Here is a 26,980-nt window from a genome sequence, read left to right on the forward strand (position 1 = left end):
CTGAGCTAACATCTGGGCCAGTCTTCCTCCACTTTGTATGTGGGGTGCCTCCACAGCCTGGCCGACGAGTGGAGTGGGTCCACGCCTGGGATCCAAACCTGAAAACCTAGGCTGCCAAAGCAGAGTGCACAGAACTTTAACCACTTGGCCATGTGGCCAGCCCCCAAACTCGTTACTTTTAACATAGGAATTTTTAGGCAGTAATAGTAAGCAGGGAGTTCTTAATTTAGGGTAATTGTTTTAATGGACAAGATAACTTATATCTGATAGAAATTAAACGTCCATATGAGGAAAGTCATATTCTTGTTATCTGGAGAAACATTTTAGCAAAAATAATTGAATAATTTGTGATGGGGGCCACCATCATAAATAGTGCTGGTGAATTTGGGAAGAAATCAGAAGGATTCCCAAATGTTGTTCATGAGTAGTCAGCCATGGGTCCCAAATTTCACTGGACTAAACCATGAAAAATCTTATTTGTCAATGTAGCATTGAAAAAACAGATATTCTTTATAAGAGATTGGAAGCAGGGGGAAGATAGAGAATTTACATAATGATAATTTTCACTGAATATTTACACTGGATAATTTTCAGAACTGTTCAGGACTAAAATATCATTTGAAGAACTCTGTAGAATTAAGCCGCATAAAAGCCACTATTTATTATTAAATCTCCTTTAGTTTATATAGGCACACTATATAAATGTATTTTCATTATGGAATGTTAAATCTGTAGAGTATTAGTGTAAGTGCTGTTGGGCTATAGTTTCTGTAAATCTTCAAAATGCTTTTGAATTAATGGTCCTGAGCGCATTTATAAGAATCTCTCAAAATTTTTATTTGACAGAAATCTTTATTACCAGCAGAAAATAAGTAACAGTGTGTCCATGACTATCTGTCTTCAGCTGAATATTCTTTTCCAGAACCTACTTTGGAATTTAAAGTAAAGTTAGTTAGATAAGCTTGCATATAGACACTTAGATTTTATTACACTTATGTTATGAAGAGTGTGAATGCTACAGAATCTCAGGTACTGTGACAGCTCTGTTCCCACTGTGAGAAAAACAATGTCCTGTTTTCTAAGGCAGAAATATGGTACTGCTAAATTTGAAGTTTAAAACTATGATGATTTTTAGGTCCTTAAAATGCAAAAAGATAAAAACAAGCTTCCCATGGAAGGGGCAGAAAAAGAATAGCATCTTGGTATTCTTAAAGGGTGCAAAGGTCTCTTTCGAGAGGCTAACCCTTTTTGAGAAAACCTTTAAGATTCCACCCTTTTGTAAGTATAGAAAGATTACCGCCATATTTATACAATTTAAAATGTTATGGAAGGATCAAAATAACATTTTTACAGTAACTTCATAAAAAATAATCTATCGAACCCCAAACATGAAAACATTCCCCATTCTACTGACTATTGTTGACATAGATTCACCTAATTTAAATAGTTTTATTCAGTGAGTTTGTGAGGATCATCACATCCAGGCAAGAATATTCCTGCTCAGGTTCCATTCTTAACCGCATCGCCGAATCTGGACTCTGGGCTGGACCTGCAAATGAGGTCTGGACTCACCAAAGGCAAACGCTTCTCTTTCAGAATGAAGAGCAACATGTCTCGAGGCTCTATGAAAATGACACAGGTCTTTGGAATTAACTACATGCAATTTAATCATGGTTAGGGTGCACGTATCCGTGGACATGCCCACCTAGGCACACACACAAGGTCAGCGCAGATTAATTCGCAAATCCAGCAATGGCTCGTCCGCAGGGACCAGCTCCCTCTCAGGCAGTCGGTGAGGAACTTCACCAGGAGCAGCCCGTGCTGCCGTCTGCGCCTGATGCAGAATTTCTTTCTCTTTCATGTGGGATCTCTGTCATATGTTGATTCTCTTTTGCACCCCATTCAGTTTTATACCAGTTTCCCACATAAGCCTGTTAGAGATGTAATATTAATTACCCGGAAATCTCAGTCTGCAATTGCTCCAGCATCATTCTTTAATGGATACAGACTTCATTGCATGTATTTCTATTGCTTTGGCTACTTCTATTTTTATTGCAAAGATCTGTGCAAATAAAAGAATATCAAAGGTAGGGCTGTAAGTGTGCTCTGGTAGATTCCCTCTCCCTGGAAATGCCAGTGCTGCTGCTGCAAAGGGGCTGCTGCCCGTTACTGCCTTTCTCTCAAGGCAGCACAATGCGATAGAAGTAACACTGGTTTGAAGTCACTCCAGTCAACTCCTGGTCCACCATTCACTGCTTGGGCTACTTAACTTTCTGAGCCTCAGTAGACTCGTCTGTGAAATGTCAATAACAATGTCAACCTCACAAATTTGATTGAGGATTACATGAGTATTATACTTAGGGCATCAGAGGAGCTTAATCAATGTGAGTTTCCTTTCTCCAACCTGCTGTAGTCGTGGGAGGAGACAATGGCAGGCACAAATGAATACTCAGTCTAAAATGTACTTCAAGTGAGGTAATTATGAACTAGGAAGGATAAGGTTAGATTCCAGAGGAGCAGATAATGCCTTCCTGTGATCTTTATTGCATCTGGGAAGGTATTACTACAGGTGGCTATGAAGAAAATGGCATGGTTCCTGAACTCCACCACAGCTTTAAACTCTGCCCAGCTCTGAAATGTAAGAAGAGCCTGCTCGACTATGCATCTGCCTTAAAGACGTAGGCAGTATAATTTACAAGAAATCGCTACAGTATAAATCTGTTTTGTTACACTGCTTGAATTAATTTAAGATAAAATTTCAGCACATTGAAAGTGTGGGAGTGGCATTAACCACCTGCATGTGGATACAGCTGTATATAATAGGAACTTTTTTTGTAAGAACGGTTAACCTTTACTTTATGCAGAGAATGAATAATACAGAAAGCCTCTTTTTCTAACTAGCAACTTGGAGATGGGTTATTGATGCTTTGCCTGATCTTATATGGTTGCAAGAGTATTTCAGTTACTTCATAATCCGATGTCACTTCTGAAGCTATCAGGCAAGAGATTCCTTAGAATCTCTGCTGCCAAATTCTGTAAAGCCAGAAAAATGGAAAAGATAACATGTAAATTGAGGAAGGAAAACAGGAGTCCTCGGAAGGTCAGTCCTAAAGGCTACTCTTAGCTTTCATTCTGGCCCAATAGGTTGCTAGAGGACCCAGTGTCTAAGATATAATCAGATGAAGGAGGAGACGCGGGTTGGAAGGTAGTACGCGACGGGGGAGAGAGTAGTCTCTGAAGTCAGACAGACCTTCTCTCTCATCTCCTAGTGGTGAGCCCGAGATTCCTCATCTCTGTTGAGCAGAACGATAAACCTATCATTCAATATTCGTTTGATGTTTTGAGATGTTTATAGCACCTGCTACACAGGAATTAAAAATAAACTTAAGTGCCAGCTCCTGTGGATGAGTAGTGGCTTTATGAAGTTCTCCGTTGAGAAGGATTCTCAGGCCATGTCTAGGATTGCTGGGGAAGAACGCTGAAATTGATTAGTGATGTCTGCTCTGGGCAGAAAGTGGACTAAGTAAAAGTCTGTATCGATATATTTACTATGTAAGGGTTCTATAAATTGTAACCATTACGAGTACTGCTGCTATTTTGACGAAGGTATTTTTATGTTCCTCTTCAAATTTCTACACCTTCAACACAAAATGGAGTCAATTAACTGCTTTGTTTACAAAGCTGTGTTTATCATTTTTATTGATTTGATGGTAAACTCATGTGTATTATCTGCAGAGAAGAGCTGACAAATGAAAACAGAATTTTCTATTCCTAATTTTATTATATAAAACACCCACTTGGGAAAAAATCTGATATAGGTACTGAAAGTAGAATGAGATTAGAGAGAAAAAAAGAAGAGGCAATGTTGAGAGGTGGTGTGGGGTTGTCATGGAAGGTTTGCGTGGTGTCCCATGTCTTCTTTACAATATTCACAGGAGGGGGAAGATGCAGCGTGTTTGCACTTAGATGATCCATGACTTTCTGGAGTTTTTTCCTGTTTTTTCTCTGAGGCCAGATTTCTTTTCTGGGTAAATAGTCCCTGTCAGCCATAAGGGATTTTCTGAATTCTAAACAGCTGATTTTGTATTCTTGCCCCATTCCCTCTATTTGAGAACTGAAATCTGATCAAACCCATATTTTTGAATTTATGTATTTATAGGCATATGGAAGAATAGTTTACAGTCTGAGTATGATTTTTTTTTCCAACCACAAATGTAGGAAAATTGTGGGCTTTTTTTTAAAACAGTGCCTTATCAGGTTTTTTTTTTCTTTATTACCGATGACTTCATTCTGCTTGAATTCAGTGCTTCAGTTTCTTCGGATAAACTAATAGATTATGTATGAGATGTTTGCACTGCATTGATTGAACTCATCTGGTGAGTTTGAGCTGCTCATGCGCTCACGTAGTCGGCAGAGGCCCGCCTGCTGGATGCAAGAACCGTGGTCAGCTCAGAGCACTCGGGAGCAAGGCAGCTGCTCAGAACCGAGCTGTGCTTTTTCCCCACTTCTCGTTGTTCAGAAAAGCATCTCAGGCCTTCCTTTTCTTTCTTATTGTTATATTTTTCAAGTGCTGGAGATAAACTTTTATTTTTAAAAGAAGTATAGTAAAGAAAGAGAGACTATTTTGAGAGTTCTTAAATACACATTGAAGAAAAGTAAAGGTATGTGATCCATACAGGTTTGTCTTTTCTTGATCAAAGGCGTCAGCTCCTTGGCGTCAGAGCGTGCAGGGGCCCAGGGCCTGGGCTCACTTTGTAGCTGGATCTGAGACATGGACACGTGGTCCTGCTTTCAATTAACTGCAATCTCTTTTGGGAAGAATGCTTTCCCTCCAAAAGATGTTTCCTCCTCATTTTCTTTTTATAGTTTGCAAGTATAATTTTTTAATGTTTTAAAAAATAGTGGATGACCTCTTTGCATTGCCCTCTGATATCTCATTTTATCAGATACTTCCTTTAAACTTGACACACAGCTGTAATAGTCAGGCATCTGCTTGGCATGGTAAGCTTTCCACAAGGGGCCCCTACCTGCCTTTCTCACCCGTCCCTTCCTTGCTCCCTCCCATGTACCCTGTGCAACAGAGCAGTGCCCGTGAGACAGGAGCGTCGTTATGGTTAATAACATGTCAGGAGTTGAGTTAAAGTACCAACATTCGCAAGTGATGTACTTTCGTCATTTATTGGAGTAAATTCAAAACATCTCTAAAGTCACCAGCACTCACGTTTATTCTAATCTGCTTCCTAAATGAGGGAGGGGGAGTACATATATCCCCTGAGGTGTGTGGGGGGCAAGACAAAAGGAGCTGAGGCCCACTGCTTGCCCCAGCTGACTGACCTGCGTTCCCTGGAGCAAGATGCTTTCTCATCTCTGGCCTTTGCAGCCCCCTCCCTCTCCCTGGAATTTCCCCATCTCACTTGCCCAGCATCCTTCGTGACTCAGCTAAAGTGTCACCTCCTCTAGGGAGCCTCCCGTGATCTTCTTCTGTGGTCTGCTCTCACTCTGTCAGAGTTTAAGCAGTCTGCGTTCCCACAACCCCCATGCAGACGTCTGCTGTCACACCTGTCACAGTGGATGGCAGTCTTTTGACCCCTTTCAGTCCCCTACCTTCCAGACCGTGTGCTTTTCGCAGACAAGCACTGTGAGCGGTTCATGTTTGCTTTCCCGGGTCTTGGCTGAAGGTCTGGCACGATGGGGCATCGGTTATGCCTCGGGGGCACTAAGGAAGGCACACAGCTGTGGACACCTGCCTGTCGTTCTCCTCGTTTCCTGGCTCTGAGGTTTCTAACATGGCGTTGGTTCTGTTGAAATGATGGTGACGACAGGGACACGTTCTGAGAAATGCGTCATTAGGAGATTTCGTCGTTGTGTGAACATCATAGAGTGCACTTACACAAACCTAGACGGTACAGCCTGCTACACACCTAGGCTATGTGGGACTAAGTTTATGGGACCACCGTCATATACATGGTCCATTGTTGACCAGAACGTCATGCAGCACACGGCTGTACCAGCTAAGAGGCAGCCACTGGCTGACCAGTTTGGGGTTGGGAGGATGGGTCGCTGGAGAAGCGGTAGTTCCTGAGAGGAAGAAGGGGCTGAAGTAGAGAGAAGAGAACCTTGGACATTAACCAAGGTGCCACATTCTACTACCACCAGCTCTTTCTTTTTCTTTTTACTTCTTGGCATGGCTTCCACCTTCTTTTCTCTCCGTACGCCATGGCTGTACCCGTATATTGACCTATACCCCGCCCCCACTCCAAAAATTCATGAATGTCACTGACGTGAACCCTGGCACATGCCAACTCTGTGTCCCATCCAACATTCAAGTCAAACGACTGGTCTCAAATAGGCAACAGTTACTTAAGAAAATGAGATACCCACATTAAAATTTAACCAAACTCTGCAGATCTCACTCTAAGAAAACGTGGTAGCTCCTTTAATTGCTCTAAGAGACCAGGACCTTATCTCACCTTCTCACTCAAATGGCGTTTATTAGCCCCACGTCAGATGCTTTGACCCCTGGAGCTAACGGTGTGCACATAAGGACCATTATTTGTTCATTTTTATTACTGATTTCACAGTTTTCCTAGCATCTTTGAATGACATTATTGAATCTTCCAAATTTGGAGGTCAGCTCCTTGAATAAGAAGACCAAGAAGCGAGTGTCCGGGATAATGTTCGCTGTGTGACTGGTTTGGTTGTGTCCCTTAGTGGCCGTCCCACCAGCGGAAGCACTGACCGCATCCAGAAGTTGCGGAAGGAGTACTACCAGGCTCGGAGGGAGGGCTTCGCTTCCTACGAGGAGGACAACGGAAGAGCAAGGCCGTCCGATTATGACCTTCACTGGGTAAGCCCATGCTGACTCCAGTCACTGAACTGACGTTTCCTGAGATGGTTTAGAGCAGAGGAACATGGCTAAGAATGTTCTATACGTATCCAGTTATATTTAGGCTCCTTGGGTTTCATAGATGTGAGCACTACCTGAAGCACAGCCATCTTCTCCCGCAGAAGTTGTTTACATAAATCAAACCAGACTAACGTGCACTAGTTCGTTTTAACTGCTCTCATATTTACTCCCCGTTGGACTCATATACCAGCTTGTTGGGGTGGAGCAGATGTTAGCTGTGGTAAAGAGGACAAGGAATCTTTGTCATCGTCTACTGAGCCTTAATCCTCGCCCTCCACCTCTTGGGCCTCAGACATCTGGGCAAGCACTAACAGACCGTGCAATATAAGCCATCGCTCCTTTGGAAAATGGTTATTAGAAATAAATTTCAGAAGGGTTATCTTCAGAGATATCAATTGTTTGTATATTGCATCTGAACCATTCCCATTTTGCTGATCTTACCAGCTCACTGAGATCATTTTTGTTTTGAGGTAAGGGCTGTTTTTGTATTAGAGGTTTCTCTCTGCCAAATCCTTCGACATTCGGGAATAGAAAAGAATACTGTGGTCTCTAAAGAGACTTTCTCTTTTTTTCTGGATAGCATGATTCATACTCTTGTCTTTTTCTAGAAGGCAAAGGCTGTACCTACAAAACAGACCTAACTCTTGAGCACCCACAAGAACGCCCCAGAGCAAGGTGCGTAGAGTTGGGTTAAAAGTGCACGTCACATGCTTAGAATGGTGCTGACACTGAGCTGGTGGCAATAAACGCCAGCTCTCGTTACTGATGTCATTCCTGGAGCAGAGCTGTACACGGCCACAGGAGTGTCCTGTGGGGAGTCAGCCCTCACCCTCTCTGAGGATCAGTGCCTCCTCCCAGTTTTTGTGCTGTTTTGAGAACCGCGTAGGGAACTCTCTCACTCCTGGTGGCCACTCCAGACACCAGCTCTTTGGAAGGACAACTCTATTAAAGGGAAGTTTCCTTTCCTGATTTTCGCTCGTGCTTATGCTCATGAGCTCAGGGCTGGGACAGCGAGTCCAGCGACCGAGCTGATCCCTCTCGTTTTCAGGGCGGTGCTGTGGCATCTCGGGCACGGCACCCAGCACTTTTCCTCATCTTTGAAAGTCAGCGTCAGCATCCACCACTGCTGTGCAGAGCCACTGAGAGGCGTTGGCCTAGGAGAGTCTTCCTCGTGTGATGGAGTTTAAAAACACCCATCAGAAATGCGCAGTAAGGGTTGGCGGTCTCCAACGGCCTTCCAGAAACAGGCATCCTGTGGCTACAGACCAGAACAAACAGCTACTGGTTGGTGTTATCACAGATGTTAGGGTTAAACAGAATAACACTGACAGTGATGGGGCAACTGGTCACTTAGATTTTCAGTAACACAAGAGAATGATTTCCACACAATAACAGTTTAGATGACAATTCACTTCATTTCAAACTTAATCTCGATCAACTTACTGACTTTGATGACAGACTATGCATACGTAAGACTCTGCTCCCTCCGTCAAACAAACAAGCAATAAAATAAACGGAAGTTGTTTCCACCACAACCCAAACGGAACACCACATCCACACTTTGAAAAGGCCTCCGTCTCAATACCACCATGAATTCCTATGAGCAAAGTAGGACCAGTAATGTTAGATGAAGCAGGCTTGGTTGTTTTGACCTTATTTTCCATGATCTCCTTACATCAAGCTGAAAGGATGAAAATGCCTAATCTTCATGAGTCTTAAAGTTTCTTCTGACCTTCCCCAAACCTGAGCTACATAACTATACACTCAGGTCCCCCCATCTTAATGATTTGATTTTCATGTCAAGCAAATGTGTAACCAGACGACCTAGTGAGCAAAGAAGTATCTCTGTTTTAATTTGTGTTTCCCATGGTCGGGTGTGATGAGCTTTGCCAAAAGTGACTGATTTTACGTTTCCCAGACAGTTGGGAACTAAGGCTTCCCAGAGGGATGCTTGGGAAACGTACCGCCATAAAAGAGGAGCTCTGTGTGATGGCTGAGATGCTCCAAACAGGGATTAGAATCTCAGCATCCTTTCCCGTCCTCTCCCCAAGCCAAGGGAAAACACTCGTATCTTTTGTCCGGCGTCAGCCTGAGAAATTGCACCATTGTTTTGCTGCTTTTGGAAAGCTCTAGGAAAGCAAGTTGAGAAAGTTAACATTTCATTCCTGTCAGTCAGCCAGACCCAACAAGGCAGCTTTTATGAGACTGTGGCTCCTGGATCAGGCTGGTCTTCGGCATCGCTGAGGGCACTTGTTAAAACCTGATTGATGAGAGGAGCAAGGGAGCCCAAGAGAGGGCCCACAGTTGCTTCTCTGGGGGGTCCTCAAGGTTTCTGGGCCACAATTCTAAAAATACGGCATTGGTTCCTATCACTTCAGTAAGCACCAAAGTAGCTCATCTTCTCTGGCAACATCGTTACATGGACCAGCATCATCAAAAAATACTCTCATGGACTCGGAACTCCCCAAGTCCAGTACCTGAGCTTGAGAGGCCTGACAAGTGTTCCCTGGAGGCACGCTCCGCTGTGGAACTTTGGAATTATCGAGAAGGAAATTAGGAAGACAAGTTACTTAATAACTCCCTTTTAACTGGTTTTAAATTAGGCCAGAAAGAACGTAAGAATGCTCACAAGTCTTCAAGGCCAAAATGATGAAAGCAATCACTTGAAAGATTATTACAATCTATGATTATTTTTTAAGAGAAAATATATTTTTGTCAATGGGACAACTATCCTTTCTTTGGCCCGCCTTAGACTTTCTAGAACTTTTCAGGCCATCTTGAGGGCAGTTCTCTACCAGTGTCCCACCTGCCCCGTGGCTCGGAGCTAAAGACTTCTTGCTTTCTTGGGTTCTCACTTGCTCTCGCATCGTTCTCTTTTCTCCGTGTCTCCTATTCAACTGTAACAAATATGTGCTCGGTCTTAGAGTAGGCCAGGTGCTGGTAACAAGGATATAATATTATCTCTACCTTGGAGGAACTCACAGTCTAGCCAGGAATACAGACATCTAAGCCAAAAAAAAAAAAAAGGACAAGAATGTCTGTGAGAAATGCTATAGTGAGGAGAGGTGCTAGCTTCGAAATGAGCTCAGAGAGAGCAGAGAATTCTGTTGGAGGCAGGGTGGCACTGAGGGGTACTGGGAAAGCTATGAAGACCGTTTGGGGGGTTGCCTCAGCTGACATATTTTGTTCTTTTTCTCTCAAATTTGGTGTTTTTCTTTTTCCCAAAGGAGCTCCTGGTATATTCACTTCATTTGTGTTAAAATAAATGAATACACACAGACTGTGAGGTTTGTACATGCGGACATGAGACCTTAAAAATCTTTTCAGCCTGTCTGGTTTGTAGCTGTTTTCCCATCTAGGCTCTGAAAAGCTGTAAAGAGCAAGTTGACAGAATTTCCATGGCTGCAAGGGAACGGCCTGGCGGGTTTTTATAGTCCTAATTAAGTAAGCAAGATCTTCTAGCTGCGAAGTGTTAATATTTGCCAAAAGAAAACATAATACCTGTTATCTGCTGGTATTTTGTTTCTGTAAAACTTGTTAAGACTGTCACAGTCCTCTGGCAACAGGCTGGGGTTTTTTTTATTAGCAGATAAAGATTATCTGCTTATTTAACAGCAGCATGAATATCTTATAAGTAATTTCGGAAATGGGATGACTCTGGAGTTTTCTAAAAATTTTACCACCTTTATTATTGTCTTTTTTCGAGAGCTACATGGCATAGCTCATACTCCCCTCCTCTTTTAACTTTCTGGCTAAATTAGAAGAGTGTTTATCTATAAAAGGGGTTTGTAAATACGTGACTGGGAAGGAGGTACGCTGGTTTCCAGTGTCATGAGAGACATTGTACTGTATCTTTCTGGCAAAGGGGGTGGGTTCAGGTAGGTGATGGTCAGAACAAAGGAGATAGTTGGATGAGTAAATGCAAACATTCTAGAAGATTTTTTCGCCCTGTTATGAAGATGGTCCAGGAACGAATTCAGCAATTGTGCCTGATAAAGCTGTCTGGACAATGAAAGACACATCTGGTGAGTTCTGCCATCAGAGGAAAGGGAGAACAAGATGCTGAGATCATGCTAGCCATCTTAAGAAAGAGATTTAAGATGGATTGTGTAATAGCCACACGAGTGAGAAAACCATCAGAAGGTGATTTTCTAAACCTGAGGGTAAGAGAAAAGAGCTCCTGCTGTCCAGTGGTCCAATATAAGAATTGAGACTTGTCTGTATTTTCCTTCTCTGGTCCTTAAAGTCATCTGATAAAAACTAAGGGCATTGATAAATAATTCTGGATTAGTCAATGACTCTTAAATTTCAAAGAACAGAAACCTAATTCAAACTGGCCCAAGGAAAAGAAAGAAATTTTGTCAGCTTATATAAAATCCATAGGCACATCTGACTTCAGGCAAAGCTGGAACCAGCTCCTCCAGACAGGCCATTAGAAATCTATCTTTCTCCACCTCTCCGCTTTGTTATTTTCTTCATAGGCACCATTCCCAGGGGGCTCCCCTATATGGTGGTAAGAGAGCCCTCAACAGCTCCAACCCAATGGCTCTTTAGAAAGAGATCGTTTCCTCCCAGTACATCCAGGAAGACCTACAACTGATGTTTGATGCGATACTCGGCAGCTTATTGACAGCCTGGGTCGCGTGTCCACTTCGGAACTCCGATGGCCAGAAAGATGCACAGTACCTTTACTGGACAGAACTAGGTCACAAGGCCACCCCTGGAGCCAGAAAGTAGCATGAGGCCTACCCAAGTTCCGTGAAGAGCACAGGCGAGGAGGTGGTCCCCCAAGGAGAATAAGGGTGCTGTTCACAGGGGAGGGAAAACGGATGCTGGGCACGATTAGAAGATGTCTGCTACAGCTTCTAGTTCTAGTGATGATGTAAAAACGTCCTTCATCTGCTTAGATTTTCAAGGAAAGAGCTAGAAAAGACCTTCCCCTTTGTGTTTTCGTGTTTATCATTAGAAGGATCAGGTCTATTATCACTCCTAAACTTGCTGCCGTGGTTGGCTAGGTAAAAGGAGAAAGAAGATTTATTTTTGTCTACTGCTCCAGTATGTTTGAGCTCTTGCAGGAACCCAGATGGCTTCACTGAGTTATTCATGAGAAATTACCAGACCTCCGGCCACTTATTTAGATAGGCAAGTGACATTTTGATTCACCCCAGACCTAGGAATTTGCCCCAGGGAGAGGCAATAGGATCCTTTGTAAGGACCAAAGTGACTCTTTCTTTGGGCAGAATTACTCTAGCTCTGTCCTCCTGGGTTGTTCCTTTGTGACGAGAACATATTCTATATTCGTGTATCAAATCATTATGTTGTACACCTAAAACTAATACAACACTATATGTAAATTATATCTCAATTTTTTAAAAAAGGACATATTCTATTCTTAGAAGCTTCAAAAGATGGGATGAGGTCAAGAGTCAGAGCCATCAAGTGTATGCATCCAGAAACTTCTCGTTCGGCCCTCCCACACAGTAACCAGCCCCTGCTCAGCTGATGAGCCCTCTTGAGCCCCACCAGCAGTTCCTTCGCAACGTGTCCCTCCAACGACAGATTAGTGTTTCCCTGGATTTCCTAAAACCGCCGAACTGAGGAGCAGAACAGGTACCAAGGCAGAGAGAACAGGAGAAGAAAACCCGCTGTGTCCATGAATTAGGTGGATTTTGAAGTTTGGTCAAACTTGATGTTGGTGAAATAGCCAACAGCATTTGAAGAGTTCAGACTTGCTCACCTAGATTTCAGGAGCTCGTGAAAATTCAAGGAAAGAAGTGGCCAAAATGAATGGAAAATCTTTTTTTTTTTGGTTGGTAGTTTTAATCTGTTTATACTTCAGTGTGACTTCCGCAGGAACATGCTGACATATTAGCTATAGGGGAGAAGATCACATGAGTGAATTTCTAGCTTTTAAGCATAGTGTCAATCATTTTGAAAGGAACTAACATGTTTACAGGCGATACCCGACGTAGAAATAAACTGTTTCGGACACCCATTTAGAAATCGGCAATTTGCAACTGGGAATGGTTTTCCCACAGGAAAAAGAATATATTGGTTGTTGGGTCCCAGACCAGCCTACAAAAGTGCACTAAAATCCAACGCCCTGTGCTAACCAGAGAGCAGGAGCCCGGGAGGTGGAGCAGGAGCCGGCTGAGGGGCAGGAACAGCAAGTTCCCTTCTTGCCTCTTTCCTGGACACACTTTTGAGATGAGCCCTAGCCCCTTGCTGTCTGTCAGTCTTTGGGAGTGCCTCCCCAGGTTTCCTGGCCCTCCTCGCCCCTACCTCCCCATCACTGCACCCACCTTCACCCCCAAAGTGCTCAGGAGGCAATTTCCCCCCTTCCCCATCCTCCCTCAAAGTTACGCTTCTCTCAGTAGCTCATCCCCGCTGCACTTTGGGGGCCGAATAATCTGAGCCATAAAGGTCCTTCGCACCCGTGAGAGGCCCCACTGCCCGGAGTTTCTGCAGGGCTTCTCTTTTGTGTGCGGAGCTGAGTTTCCCCACGTCCCCCGTCTGACTCACTTCCTGTGGGCAGTGACCTGATGCTGAGAGGGGCACTGATTGCTCCCCCAAACCAGCCCCCCATTCCCCTAAAGGAAGCCTTTTGTTTCTCAGTCTGCCCTCTGTGGCCCCTGGCAGGCTGCCGCAACTAACGTGGACAGCACTGTCTGAAAATCTGCCCTGAAGACAGCCCCTCCACACCACTCCTGTCTTCCCACCACGTCTTTCTTTTTTTTTTTTTTGAGGAAGATCAGCCCTGAGCTAACTACTGCCAGTCCTCCTCTTTTGCTGAGGAAGCCTGGCCCTGAGCTAACATCTGTGCCCATCTTCCTCTACTTTATACGTGGGATGCCTACCACAGCATGGCGTGCCAAGCGGTGCCATGACCACACCCGCGATGTAGGCCAGCGAAACCCGGGCCACCGAAGCAGAATGTGCAAACTTAACCGCTGCGTCACTGGGCCAGCCCCCCACCGCATCTTTCTAAACCCACTGATGTCCTGAAGTTTAGACCTAACCACATAACAGGTATGGGAAGAGTTTTAGCACAAAGCGTGAGAGTGTGAACCTGGAAATCTGACTGCTTACATTCACATCCAGGCAACATCGCTTACGAACTAGGTGGGTTTAGGCCATTGATTTAACCTAAAATTGGGATGATAGTACTATTTCATGGGAGTATTGTGACAATTAAATGATTATTACGTGCAAAGCGCTTAGAATAGTGTCTGGCAGGTGGGAAGTTCAATAAATGGGAGGCGTTTTTAATGGTACACATAGTGAGGTGTTTAGAAATAATAAATTCTGTTAGCCAGACAGCCATCCCATATTAGTCATTATCGGAGCTGATGCTCTTTGGTTATTCCAAGTCCTGGGTCATCACGCAGCACACAGAGCACGGGTGAGGCCAGCTACGCGGGCTCTCGCTGGTCACCACCGAGGTGCCCACGGTCCCTTCAGGTGGTGGCTGTCAGGCCTGGTTGAAAGGCCCTTTTGGCAAAGTCCTTTGGTCGAAAGGTCAGTATCTGTTTCCCTGTCTCCCACACACAAACTCTTCCTTGCAAAGTGCGCTCCTTTCTGCCTGCCGCCGGGGGCCACCTCATCTCTCTAATGAGCTTGTGCGAAAATCAAAGACCAAAATGCAGAGGGAAGTTAGAAGCTTGGGTTTTCCTCCCTGCAAAAACCCTGAAGCAAAGAAATCCCAGGATCTCGTTCAGGACTTAAAACAGGAGGGAGAGGGCAATACAGAGAGAATGTATGCAAATGATTTTCTCAATAAATTATACTACATCTAGATTAATGACAGCAGTGGCATCATTTACTCAGTGCTGACTCTACCTGATACTGCGTCAGCATCTTATATAAATTATCCCAGACAACACCATGACGTAAGTATCTTTAATCCTGTTTGCAGATGAGAAAATTAAGGTTCTAAGACTTTGCACCATAGTCACACATTCTTAGCAAGGCTGCTATTCCAGTTGTGCTCAGAGCTGGTGGAAACAGAAGGAGAGGGGGCCTCCAGTGGAGCTGGGTGGATACTTTTTGTACATGAGATATCAGGAAGAAAGGAATCTCTGAGTATTCACTTAGAAGCACTGTAAACACTATTTCTCCGATGAACTACCCTTTAGTTATCACTCTTAATTTGTTTTGTAACCCAATAGTATTGAACCAAAACCAGATTTTGGTCTTGTTTCATCAGTTCTCTGTAAAAGTCAAAGTGAAATCATTCTTTTTATGCTGTAATCAAATAAGTTAGCCTATCTCTGACTGAAACCCAAACCTAAATACCAAAAAGCAGAAAAAGAAAGTTCAGAACCACATTATTTTTCCATAATATGTCAAAAAAAACCCTACGCTCTACTTATATTAGAGGGAAAAAAGAACTCTTTCTGCTTCTTATAAGCAATTAATTCCAGCTCAGGATGTCGAGTTTAGAAAAGGTTAAGTTCCCCCAAACCACAGCCGTTTGTGTTGGATCATGGTTAAAACCTAAAATTCCAACTTCTACCATAATCACATTCTTTTCTTCTACTGCAATGGGAGAAATGACCATTTTATGTAATATAGGAAAAACCATAGCAGAGACTCCTATGAATTCCAGATTTCCTAAATGGTTCTCAAAGCTGTTTGAAATCAGTTGGATCTGTTTTATTTCAGCAGAGCTCAAAAGTCCTGAAATAAACTTTGGGTGCGAAATTTTAAAAATGAAGATGTTTGGAGTAGAAGATATGAAAATCCACTTAACTGGCATTTATGACATGTGTGTCACTTAAACTTGATGACAATTAAAACTCCATGTAAGCCATGTTCAGATCCCTTTGCACATCTTCCTGATGAATTAACCAATCCGGCCGCTGCAGAGGCCATCTTGTTCCCTCAGTTTAAGGAAATTCTTGACTCAGAATCATTCTAAAATTTCACATCATTTGGTTCTTATTAAGTGGTAACTAGTCTGATGTTATGATGGGAAAAGAAAACTCACAGAAAGCTCTCCTCTGGAACAAGCAGGAAGAACACGGGAACAAAGAAAACCTTAAAATGACAGTAATCACTACAGCAGTCCTGGAACTGCCATTCTCCACAAGAAGAAGGACCGCTTTTAATACAGCTGTAATGACCCATTCTGGAGGCTGTGACTTTACAGTCCTCTCAGGCATCTCGTTAGTTCCTCTGTGTTTCATTCTGAGCCTTGAAATCACAGTGCTAGTTTTCAGAGTGCATATGAGGAAGAGCAAACGCCGACACCACGGACTTCGGCGAGGCTGATGGGAAAATTTCCGTTTATTCAAGTAAATGATCTAAAAAGAAAGGGTATAATGTTGTTATTATAGACAATTGAGAAATAGTTTCTTTTCTGTTTTCAAGATAAGACTTGCCTAAAGTAATGGCGTCCTTGGGTTTATCTCCATGAAGTTTTCTTCAAATGATCTGGCTTATTCCATGTCATCTCTCGCTCAGCCTATCCCCTGCGTGGCTCCGTGCCCTGAGCAGCAAAGCCACAGCAGCACAGCAGGGAAATAGGGTCTCTGCCGTCTTTTCTTTGTGGGTTTATTCCTTCACGGAATGCTTAGCAATTTATACACAAGTGTACATCAAGCCCAACAATTGCATCAATGCTTACGAGCTGAGAAGGAAAACCTGATGGGGAAGGGAGGGGGTGTGTGTGAAGATATTAATGTTTTGAAGTTTCTCCTTTAGAGAAATAGTAGGAAATGTCGTGTGAGAATGACTTTCCCCATCATGATCTGATGTCTTTCCTCTAATGAACTTCTGGCTCCCTGTGATAATGGACACCCCCAAAGCACGCAGAGAGACCTCCATTTTTCAGTTTTGTTTTCCCATCATCGCTAATCGCCAGAGTCCCTGATTGTTTCTGAACAGCAACCCCATTTTAGTTGTAATTTTTATACACATCAGCTACTTTTCCTTTCTTCCTCTATTTAGTGTGGACCAGGTTTTCTGTTTTCCATGCAATTCCCTTTCCAGGGATTTTCCAGGTTTAAATGGTCAGACAGCACTTCAGCAGCAGCGTGCCCTGTGTGTGTGTGTGGTTATAGGGAACCAGAGCCTCACATTCCGGAGGAGGGAACTGTGGTCTCCCAATTGATGCGAATGATGGCGGGAAGAAATCTTTTAACACAGCGCTGAAGTAGGTGATTGGGAAAAACATGCTGTGGGCTTTAGGAGCTTGTGGTTTATGAGTGGCTCTAGAACTGTTTTTAAGTTCCCCAATTTCAGAAAGTGGATAACTTTCTCCTTTCTGTGCATATAATTACATATAGGTAAAGTTAAAAAAATCCAATCTTTAAATACCTGAAGATGGAGGAATAAAAAAGATGACAAGCAGACAGGAAACAAATGACATTTTGTCACAACTATTCAATATTTTCACTTAATTGGTTGATAAATTTATCAGAAATTTGAATACCTTCCCAATTAGAAGCTCTTATGACTTTCCTAACTTTCTTGAAGATTTTATCTCCAAAATAAGGAGAAAACCTGTTAATGTCCTGTCACCAGTGAAGGAAAGAATGAACCCATTTTCACTACTGTTGTGTCACTTTGGTCCCAGGAATGAAGAACATTTCCAAGCCTGTGGTTGCTCTGCCATACTTTCGTTTGTTAGTTAATTCCTTAGACTTTTATTTGGTGGCATCTTTGTGCCAGAAATTTACTGGATTCTGAGGATCAAGAGTGAATAAGGAGCTCATATCTGGTGGGAAAGGCAGACAGGAAACATAATTCCTAATAGAATGAGATGTTTAGGAATAGTTATACAAGAAAAAATTCATCAACAGAGGCGTAGAAAAGAGGCTAACCAAGAATTCATTACGTAGATTTGCTTTTAGCGCTGCGACATCTCCCCAGTGGGTTTGGCCTCTCCTCTGTCTGTGTTCAGGGCACCGGCCTCCGAGAAACCTGCTCCACGTGCCCTGTGTCATTTCTCAGCAAATGCAAAGTGGCTTTTATCATGATGAGGCTTTTCTCTCGGCTCCACCTACGAGGATCTGCGCTTTCGTGCATTGTATCTGTCACAGTTACTGACTGAGACCTGCCCCAGGGGGTAGTTTTCCAAACTGTGTGTCACAACTTATTAGATGAGCGTGAAATCAATTAGTCAGTCACAATGGACATTTTTAAAGATTTCGAATAGAATAGAATATATGAAAGGGCATGGCAGGTGGTAAATAGAAGTCCTGGTTGGTGACATTTTTGTTTCATCGACAGTGTGTGCACACATACACACAGGTGCTGTGCCATAATAAAAATTGTGTTTCTTCCTATGGGTTATGACTTTTAAAGGTTGAAAAACTCTAGTCTAGACTTTAAGTTCTGTATCTGGTTGGTTTGATGTTTCATTTATAAGAACTCAACATGTTATTTGTTTCAGACTAGAGGCTCAAAAACTCTTTTGATAAATGTTGTGGAATACATCCTATCTGTAACACCTGATGAGTGTCAGAGAGTTTGCTTTTGTTGGTTATGTCCATATATCAATGTAGATATACGCAAATTGATATATAGATAGATATGTACGCAATTTGCACATATTTTAATTATTTTTAGTCTAGCAGCTGATGGTTTATGTAGCTCTTAAATAAACATATTAAAACAGGTTACAGTTCTATAGCCAGAAGCATTTTAAAGGTCAGGTAGATATAGTTGGCATACTCTAGTCTTTCTTATTTTCCTGAAATTACTGTTTTTACATTTTACATTTAAATTTTTTAATTATAAATATAATACATGCTCACTGTAAAAAATTTAGATAATTGGTAAAAGTGTTAAAATTTAAATCGTCTGCTATCTGACCACACAGTAAATGAACACTGTCTATGTTTTGGAGTGTTTTCTTTTATATAAACACACACATACATGCATATCATGTGTAGTAATTAAATTGAGATCCTACTGGATATGCTGCTGCTTAAGCTACTTTTTTCACTTTCTATTATACTGTGAGCGTTTCTCATGCTATTAAATAATCCTCAAAAGTATGAATTTAATGTTTAATGCACAGTATTTTCTAGAGAAGATATTCAATAATTGATTAATCACTTTATCACTGTTGGACGTTTAAGTTATTTTCATCATTTATCATAACTAATGATGTAATAATTAGCTTCATAAATAAATCTTTACGGGGCCAGCTCTGTGGCTAGCACTTAAGTGTGGCGTGCTCCACTTTGGTGGCCCGGGTTCAGTTCCCAGGCGCAGATCTATACCGCTCGTCAGAGGCCATGCTGTGGTGGCGACCCACGTACAAAATAGGGGAAGATTGGCACGGATGTTAGCTCAGGGCGAATCTTCCTCAGCAAAATAAATAAATACATAAATCTTTGAATCCTTACATTATTTCTTTATCGTAAATAAATAAAATGTATTAATCATTTAATATAAGACTATAAAAATTCTTTTAAATTTGTGAAAATTACCCACCTTGCCCCTGGAGAAGTTGGCAAATTTATATTCTCCTCAGCAGCATATTCATCAATACAATCAACAAATATTAGTGGTCTGTTTCACACAAGTTTCATAGCAGCCCTATTAAAACTGAGTGTTTTCATTTTTTAGCAGTTTAATAGCAGATACTTTGTTTTTATAAAATTACAACTGAGACTGAGCTTTTCATGTGTTTATTGTCCATGTATAGTTCTCTTTTTTCTGAATTTTTCATTTTTTCTATTACAATGTTTTCCTTTTTTGCTTCTGGGTTGTAAATGTTCTTGATGTGGAAGGAATATTACGCCTTTACTGTCAAATATCATTCAGAATTTTTTCCAGCTTTGTCAACAGTCTCTTAACTTTGTGGTACTTTAGAGAAAAAGAAGCTTTTATTCTTGTGTAAACAAATCAGAGATTTTTATTAGTTTTTTTCAAATGGCCTTTAAACGTCTATCAAGATGCTCCTGTTATTTTCCTTCTTTTTCTATTAATGTGATGATTTATGCTAATAGAGTTTCTAATTTTGAGTGGCCCTTACACTTGAGAAAAAGTAAACTACACTCACACGTTGTCTGTTTTTTCTTTTAAGGGAGAGCTGGGCACAGATTGCTAGTATTTCATTTGGGATTTTGTGTCTGTATTTGTAAGTAAAATTGATATCCAAGATTTTTTTTTTCCTAACTTTAGCAGTTTTACATAGAAGGGCTACATTACCTTTGTAAAATGATTTGAGTAGCTTTTCGTCTGTTTCTATGCTTTGTAACAATTTCCATAGTGCAGGAATCATCTCTTTATCAAGATTTAAAATAACTCATCCATAAAACCATCTAGTCTGAGGCTTTTTTGTGGGTAATTTTTTGACACCTTTTGCAATTTTTCACGTAGATGGAGATCTTTGGAAAAGAAAATATTTCCTCCTTTACTGAATTTTGGAAATTCGCTATCTTTTTTCTATAAAATTATTTACTTCATTGAGATTTTTCAACCCTATAGTATATTTTATGGGTTTGGTCATGTAATATATTTAATAATTCTATTTTGCTGTTCTAATACACTTATTTTACTGCATTAACATTATTTCTCTTTCCTCGAAAAGGAAGAAAGCAAATTTTTCTAATGATTTAGCTTAGTTAATTATTTAGCTTCTTTATTTCAGTTACCTTTTAATCGTGTTTAATAACAATGTAATTTAAGGCAATGAGTTTGCTATTGAATTTAGTTTTCGTGTACTTCCAAAGTGTTAGTGTGTTAATATTATCTTCTTATTTTTTTCTAGGTATTCTGAAATTAAAGATTTTATTTCTCCTTTGACCAAGAGTGATTTATATGATCATTATTTTAATTTCTAAGGATTTAGGTTTTTTCCATTTAAAGTTTTATCGTTAATGTATAATTTTTATGCTCTTGTAGTCTAGGACAATGACTTCTGAAATTTTTGCTGTTTCTTAAAAGTTGGCAGGGCTAACCTGGTGATGCAGTGGTTAAGTTTGTGCACTCTGCTTCAGCGGCCTGGGATTCATAAGTTCAGATCCTGGGTGTGGACCTACACACTGCTCATCAAGCCACGCTGTGGTGGCATCCCACATACAAAATAGAGGAAGATTGCCACAGATGTTAGCTCAGCAACAATCGTCCTCAAGCAAAAAGAAGAGGATTGGCAACAGATGGTAGCTCAGGGCCAATCTTCCTCACCAAAAAAAAAAAGAAGAAGAAGGAAAAAGTTGACATAATATGTGTAACTTTTGTTATTTAAAGATTTAAATTAACTAGTGATTTCTCTATAAGTGTTTATTATTTAAAAAATATTTATTGGGTGCCTGTTATAATCCAAGCTCTGTTAGGGTGCTGGGGGATATAGCAGAGAGCAAACAGACACTGTGTCTGCCTTGTGGTACCTGCATTCTAGCATATAGCATACAGACATCACTGTATTTCCTGAAATATAAGTCAACATAGTTGTTAAACACACAGTAAACTTAATAACAGCTTTTCAGGGAAAGAGCAAAAACAAGAGCACACCACGTTAACTGTGAACTTTTATGTGGAGCCATCCCCACTTCACAAATGTTTACGTGTAAAAGGTGTGTGTCGTGTGATTGCTAAAATTATCTTATTAATTGTATTGTTTCCGACATTGTGCATGTTTGTTTATCATCTTCTTGATTGTCAAAGACAGATTAACATTAGGTCAGGGTCCCCATCTACCCTTCTGTTTCTGAGGCATCCGCACTATTTTTTTAGGTCTCTATCTCATAAAAGCTCAAATTGCAATGTTTGATTCATTCTCAGGCTTTTTCCTCCAAAGACATGTATAACTTGTTTACATCTGTTATCATAACTGGAATTCTCATTCCTTCCCTCATTTTGTTTAGGCTTTGTGTTTTGTACACCTTTTTCTGTTTTCTATTTTTACCTCATGTGCTATATTTTCTTTGATTATTTTATTTAGTAATTTCAATCATACTGACTTTATAAAAGCATTCTTTCCTCTGGTTTCTCTATCAACATCAAAACCGTCCATGTCAAAGGAACAAAGTGACGTGACTGTATGTTGTCACAACTTCCCCTCACACTCTGTAACCTGTGGTATTTTAGATCCAGTCATGTTCTTAAAGAAGAATGTGTATCTCCTCTTTTGCTATCTTTTGTCATGGGTTTCCTGTCATCCAGCGATTGCATTCTGTGTCTAAAGCCAGTCCTCCTTTGCTCCGACATCTCCATCGTTGAGTTCCTTGTCTTGATTCATCTCTAGGTTAGCCTGCTGACCTTTTTGAGTAATTTCACTTTGGGAAGGATATATGGTTAGTGTAGTCCTAAATCTTTGAAATCTGATAATATCCTTCCTATATAAATCTCAACACTTATAACAATGCCTGGTGCTTTTAGGTATATAATAAATATTTGTTGAATGAATGACATACGCACTGGCTTCCCAAGGATTTTTTCCTGAAACTTCTATTCCTTTTGGGTTTTAATATTGGTGAGGGAGAAATCTGAGGCTGACTTGATTTTTCTTCTTCGTACATGACCTGTTTTCCCTACCTGGATCTTATGGGATTCTTTCCATTTTCATGATGTTCAGAATTTTCGCCTGAGTTTGCCTGGGCTTGGTGTCTTTTCGTTCTTTGGCTGTGTTCTTATTGAGCCCTTTCTGTTGCCTGCTTCGTGCTGATTCCTCTCTGTTTCCTCACGTGAAAGCATGGATGCTGTTCCTTGAACGAGGTGGTTGAAGTTCCTTTGGTTCTCATCACCTCACACCTGACTGCAGAGGTGTCCTCTTGTTCCTAAATGGGGGGCTGGTTGATGTAAATTCACACCTCCTGCTTAGAGGTTCGGCAGCTGGAGAGGACAGGAAGGGAACCAAAATCCTGAACAATATCTGGAGGAAAGCTTTGCTTCTGCTCAGTTTCTCAGATTGTTTCACTGGAATCCAGGGACCAGGGGTCAGCGTTCTGGGCCCTGGTCTCTGTTTGGCCGAGCCCTCTGGTGCTCTCTGACCTGTGTCACCCACCGTGTGCAGCTACCACTGCTCTGGCTCCATCAGCTGCTGTCCTTACATCTGGCGCTGACGGAACCATGACTTCAAGCTAGGAAGCTCATTCCAATATTACAAGATAGAGTTCTACGAAAAGTGGTTGACTTTTATAGCCTTTTTTCTTAAAATTTTGGTAAGCATGTATGCCCAGAAATATGCCACTCAGAAAGCCTGCAGAAGCTCACGAGCTTCGGTACCATCGTGTGATTCACCACCTTGTTGCAAGCTCAACTTGGAGGTCACACTGTTCATCGTCTGTTAATGGCACTTACTGCCTAGCCATATTTCGATTTTAACGTGGAACAAACATGACAGATGCCACATTCCGTATCACTACCTTTTTTAGTTCTAGTGAGGAAAATGCTGTGAGATGCTCAATTAACCGACATGTAAAAAAATTAATCCTACCAGATTACCACTGAGCTTCTGCTTAGTGCTTTGTCTTTAATGATTATGGCATTTTCTATAGTTTAAAATTCTCGAGGTGCAAAACACCCAAAGCATAGCTTTGCTGCCTTTATTTCTTGCTGTTTAGAAATGGCATCTGGGGGTAGTGTGGAGTAGGGGAGACCAAGCTTCATCAGTAATGAGGAGTGATTTAAAAATAATTTTAAATGATCTTTGTATTCATAGGTCCATACTCGCTTTCCAGGTAAATTCTCTTTGGGGACACAAGTGATCACTGAGACTCCATTTAGCTTTTAAGATGGTGAAGAAGTCAAATGAGATGTTTACAGCTATAAATAAAACAGCGCTAGTGTAGAACCATCATCAGACACACAAGCGTAACTATAATGAAAGTTACCTTGAACAAATCAGTTCCCAGGATGGCGTTGATTTCTTATTGATAAATATGCTTGATGCAGTGAAGTATAGCTTCCAGAAAGATAATGGAGCAGATAATTAAACAATCTATTTGGACACACGCACACACACACACGCTCTGCCGGGAGACAGGAGCATTAGTTTGGTTAGCACAAATCTTGTCAGTACAACCTCACATCCTTCTGCAGAAGAGTTTCTGGCCTCTGACAAGGGAAAAAAATAGACAAGTCATTCTGACTGCAGTAAGCCTTTCGATTCTGTGGTACGTGAGCAACATCAGTAAAGGAGGAAAGAGCCCGGCTCTTACTGCCTTCATAGAGGTGGACGGTGGTTTGAGGATGCTGCTAAAACAAGGCATCAATGTTTCAGTTCCAGTTGGCTACAGCATACCAAGCAGTCCTCTGGGAGGTGATAACTGACCAGGGTTGGCAAAGGTGGGCTCCCAGGTCTCTTCTGCCACATGAACCCTTGCGGGGTGAGCCGCTGGACCCCTCCTGTTTCTGTTTCAGCATATAGGAGCAGGTGCAGGACACACCCTTTAGGACCGTCTGCCTCCACCTCCACCTCTACCGCCTTCTTTCCACCCTCAGCCTCCCACAATGCTGTTCTTGTAGAGAGTACATACTTGACAAATGCTTGTTGAATTGTGCACCGTTGTTTCTGGGTCTCTCTCAGGAAAAGGAGGAGGATCAAGACACGTCCATAATCGTTTTAAGAGTAACACAGAAGTTTCCCCAGATATGAAGTCTAGTTTCCTCCACTATAGAGCACAGGCCTCATCTCAACTACCTCTTTCGAGTGCTGTTGACTGCATGCTACGGTCGGAGAGGGGTTGGTTGCTTCTGAGGAGAAATTCCTCATGGGCCATGACATAGGGAGATTCTTACCCACAGACAGCCGGTAACTACAGTCACCAGGCAACGGTCTACATGAGTGATTGGAAGATGGGTTAGACAGTCGTCCCACTAGCCAGCCTAGGATGATGCCCACATTGCGTGTATCTACACTGTCACAGTAACCTCCTTGTGAAGCCCTCCCAGCTGCTCCAGCCGTGTCCTCTTCCCTGTCAGTGCTTCTCTGCCACTTCCTGTCTGCGCCAGGAAGAGAAGCTGAGTCACATCCTGCCTGCTGCCGTCACACCACGTAGCCCAGAGCTCGTGCAGGTTTGAGCCCTGGGTTGTGCCCAGCCTCGTGCTGAGTGCTCTGCTGCCCCTAGGTAAATGCTTGCCAAATTGAATTCTTCATGGCCCAGCTGGGTAAACCGAGGCAGAGTCATCCAGTACAGGATGCATACCTTTTGACCCCTGTCCTGTGTTCTCCTCTCCAGCCTCTTTTCTCCATGTCCCAGATAACACAAACTTAAATATTCAATAAATTAGCATAATGAGGACGGCCAGCTAGTGGATCACCACTAACATTTTCTTTTGCAGCAAAAGTTAATTTAGATAGTCTCTTTTACAGTATTCCAACAATGTCCAGCTACCTGACATGCAAGCAATCACACCTATAGGGTGAGCACCTCATTCAAGTCTTTTTATAGACTAAGTCAATGTATGCTCATGGATTTTGAAATTATAGATATGGATATGGTGGCATGACCTCACTTGAGTATAAAAAAAATTAACTTCCAACATGTTTTAATGCAAATGTTACCTTTGTAAGTGGATGACCTGAAAAGAAAGTGTTTCCATGGTAACCTAAGGGAACACATAACCTGTTTATGATAACTTCTCCGTGAAGAGAGGCCAGCGTGGATATGCTTTGATGTCTGCTGAAAAAGCAGCTGACAGCGTTGTGTGAGCAGTGGGTAGAAGATTTCACTTTATTTGTAGTTAATTTAGAAAATAAACTTTCATAATGAACTGCTGAAATACACACTTGAAACAACCAGATGATCCGTCAGGATATTTTTTAAAATGTGATTTGTCACACGTGACAACCAAGGCCTCAGTTAAGAGAAACAGATTAGGGAGGAGTTCTTATAAGGGGTCTTCCCCATTTTGCTCCTTTCTTTTTATCTAGACTCTGTTCTTCCCTAAGAATCACTGAGGCCTTTCAAAGAGCTTAGATTTCTCCTTTTTTCCCCTCACTTTTTGCCTCAGAAAATGTTATATAGAAGCTGCCCCTCTGGGATTCAGATTCCATATTGTGAGGATATCGCTGAAAAGGAATATATGGATCATACTTCACTTTGTCCACTGACGTGGCTGTGTGAGTCGTACCACTAGCTAGAAATGAGTTTGACATCCACAAGACACTATATGGCTATTTTCCCCTCTCCTTACAGATGTAACATCTAGTGAAAGAAAAGCTTGTCTGTAACAGTTTCTTTTTTGTGTGTGTGAGTCATTAGAACAAGGTACAGAGACACACAGTTTTGAGGAGTATGTCTTTGAAGCACGGTTTCAGAGTCAGCTCCTGACAGGTCCACGCCCACAGGTGGTCGTGTGGACTTAGACAGGGCAGGGGTGCTGGCTGCAGCTGCCCACCTGGCATCCATCTGGGGCACAAATGAGAGATGATACCGGATCACAGAGGAGCTGGCCCAACCACCTACTGGGTATACGCAGGCAAAGAAAGGTGCCCCCCACAGTGCCATGAAGAAGAAAAAACGGTGTCCATGGCGTATGCCCATTTCCATCACAGGATGCAAAAGACTGCCGTGGGAGACTTGTGGGAAGGAAATGCTGCTCACCTCTAACCTTACAGCTGCAGCTCGTTGGGTAGTAACCAAGTTCGCTCAGCCACATTGAGTTGCTGGTGGAGCCTGGAGAAACAGTACCGTCCTCTTATGCTGGAGAGCCGACTTTTGCTACCCACATCCACCCACAGCAGGGTTAACAGGACTTGAGTTCTTCCAGATGAGGGGTAGGTACCAGCATCATAAGGGCACTGATTTAACTTACATGTAATGCCGCTTTGCAGTTTTCAGTTCAATTGTAGCAGAAATAAAGATTTTGTGATTGCTGTAAAACAACTTAGGGGCCAGCCCAGTGGTGCAGTGGTTAAGTTCGTGCGCTCTGCTTCAACACCCAGGGTTCATGGGTTTGGATCCCGGTCACGGACCTACATACTCCTCATTAAGCCATGCTGTGGTGGCATCCCATATACAAAATAGAGGAAGACTGGCACAGATGTTAGCTCAGGGCCAATCTTCCTCACTGAAAAAAAAAAACAATTTAGACATTTATCGATTCATTACTTTCTCCTTATTTCTATTTCCCTCTTTTCTGTTTTGTCCACTTCCTTCCAGCATGAAA

At 42.0% G+C, this 26,980-nt stretch overlaps 1 protein-coding gene across 8 annotated transcripts in view; it reads left to right on the plus strand.

Annotated features, from left to right (window-relative positions):
* The window catches only part of PARD3B (par-3 family cell polarity regulator beta), a 908,373-nt gene that overhangs the window by 807,862 nt on the left and 73,531 nt on the right, over window positions 1–26,980 (plus strand). For 6 of the 8 annotated variants that reach the window (XM_014836393.3, XM_014836394.3, XM_070508438.1 and 3 more), the window contains one exon: window positions 6,712–6,847. The exons of the other annotated variants lie outside the window; for them this stretch is intronic. In XM_014836393.3, coding sequence (XP_014691879.3) covers window positions 6,712–6,847 — 136 coding nt within the window. The remainder of the gene's footprint in view (window positions 1–6,711; window positions 6,848–26,980) is intronic. 8 annotated transcript variants of the gene reach the window in all.

This window comes from Equus asinus, chromosome 4 (genome assembly GCF_041296235.1).
Source record: "Equus asinus isolate D_3611 breed Donkey chromosome 4, EquAss-T2T_v2, whole genome shotgun sequence".
In the NCBI taxonomy this organism is placed as follows: Eukaryota; Metazoa; Chordata; class Mammalia; order Perissodactyla; family Equidae; genus Equus; species Equus asinus.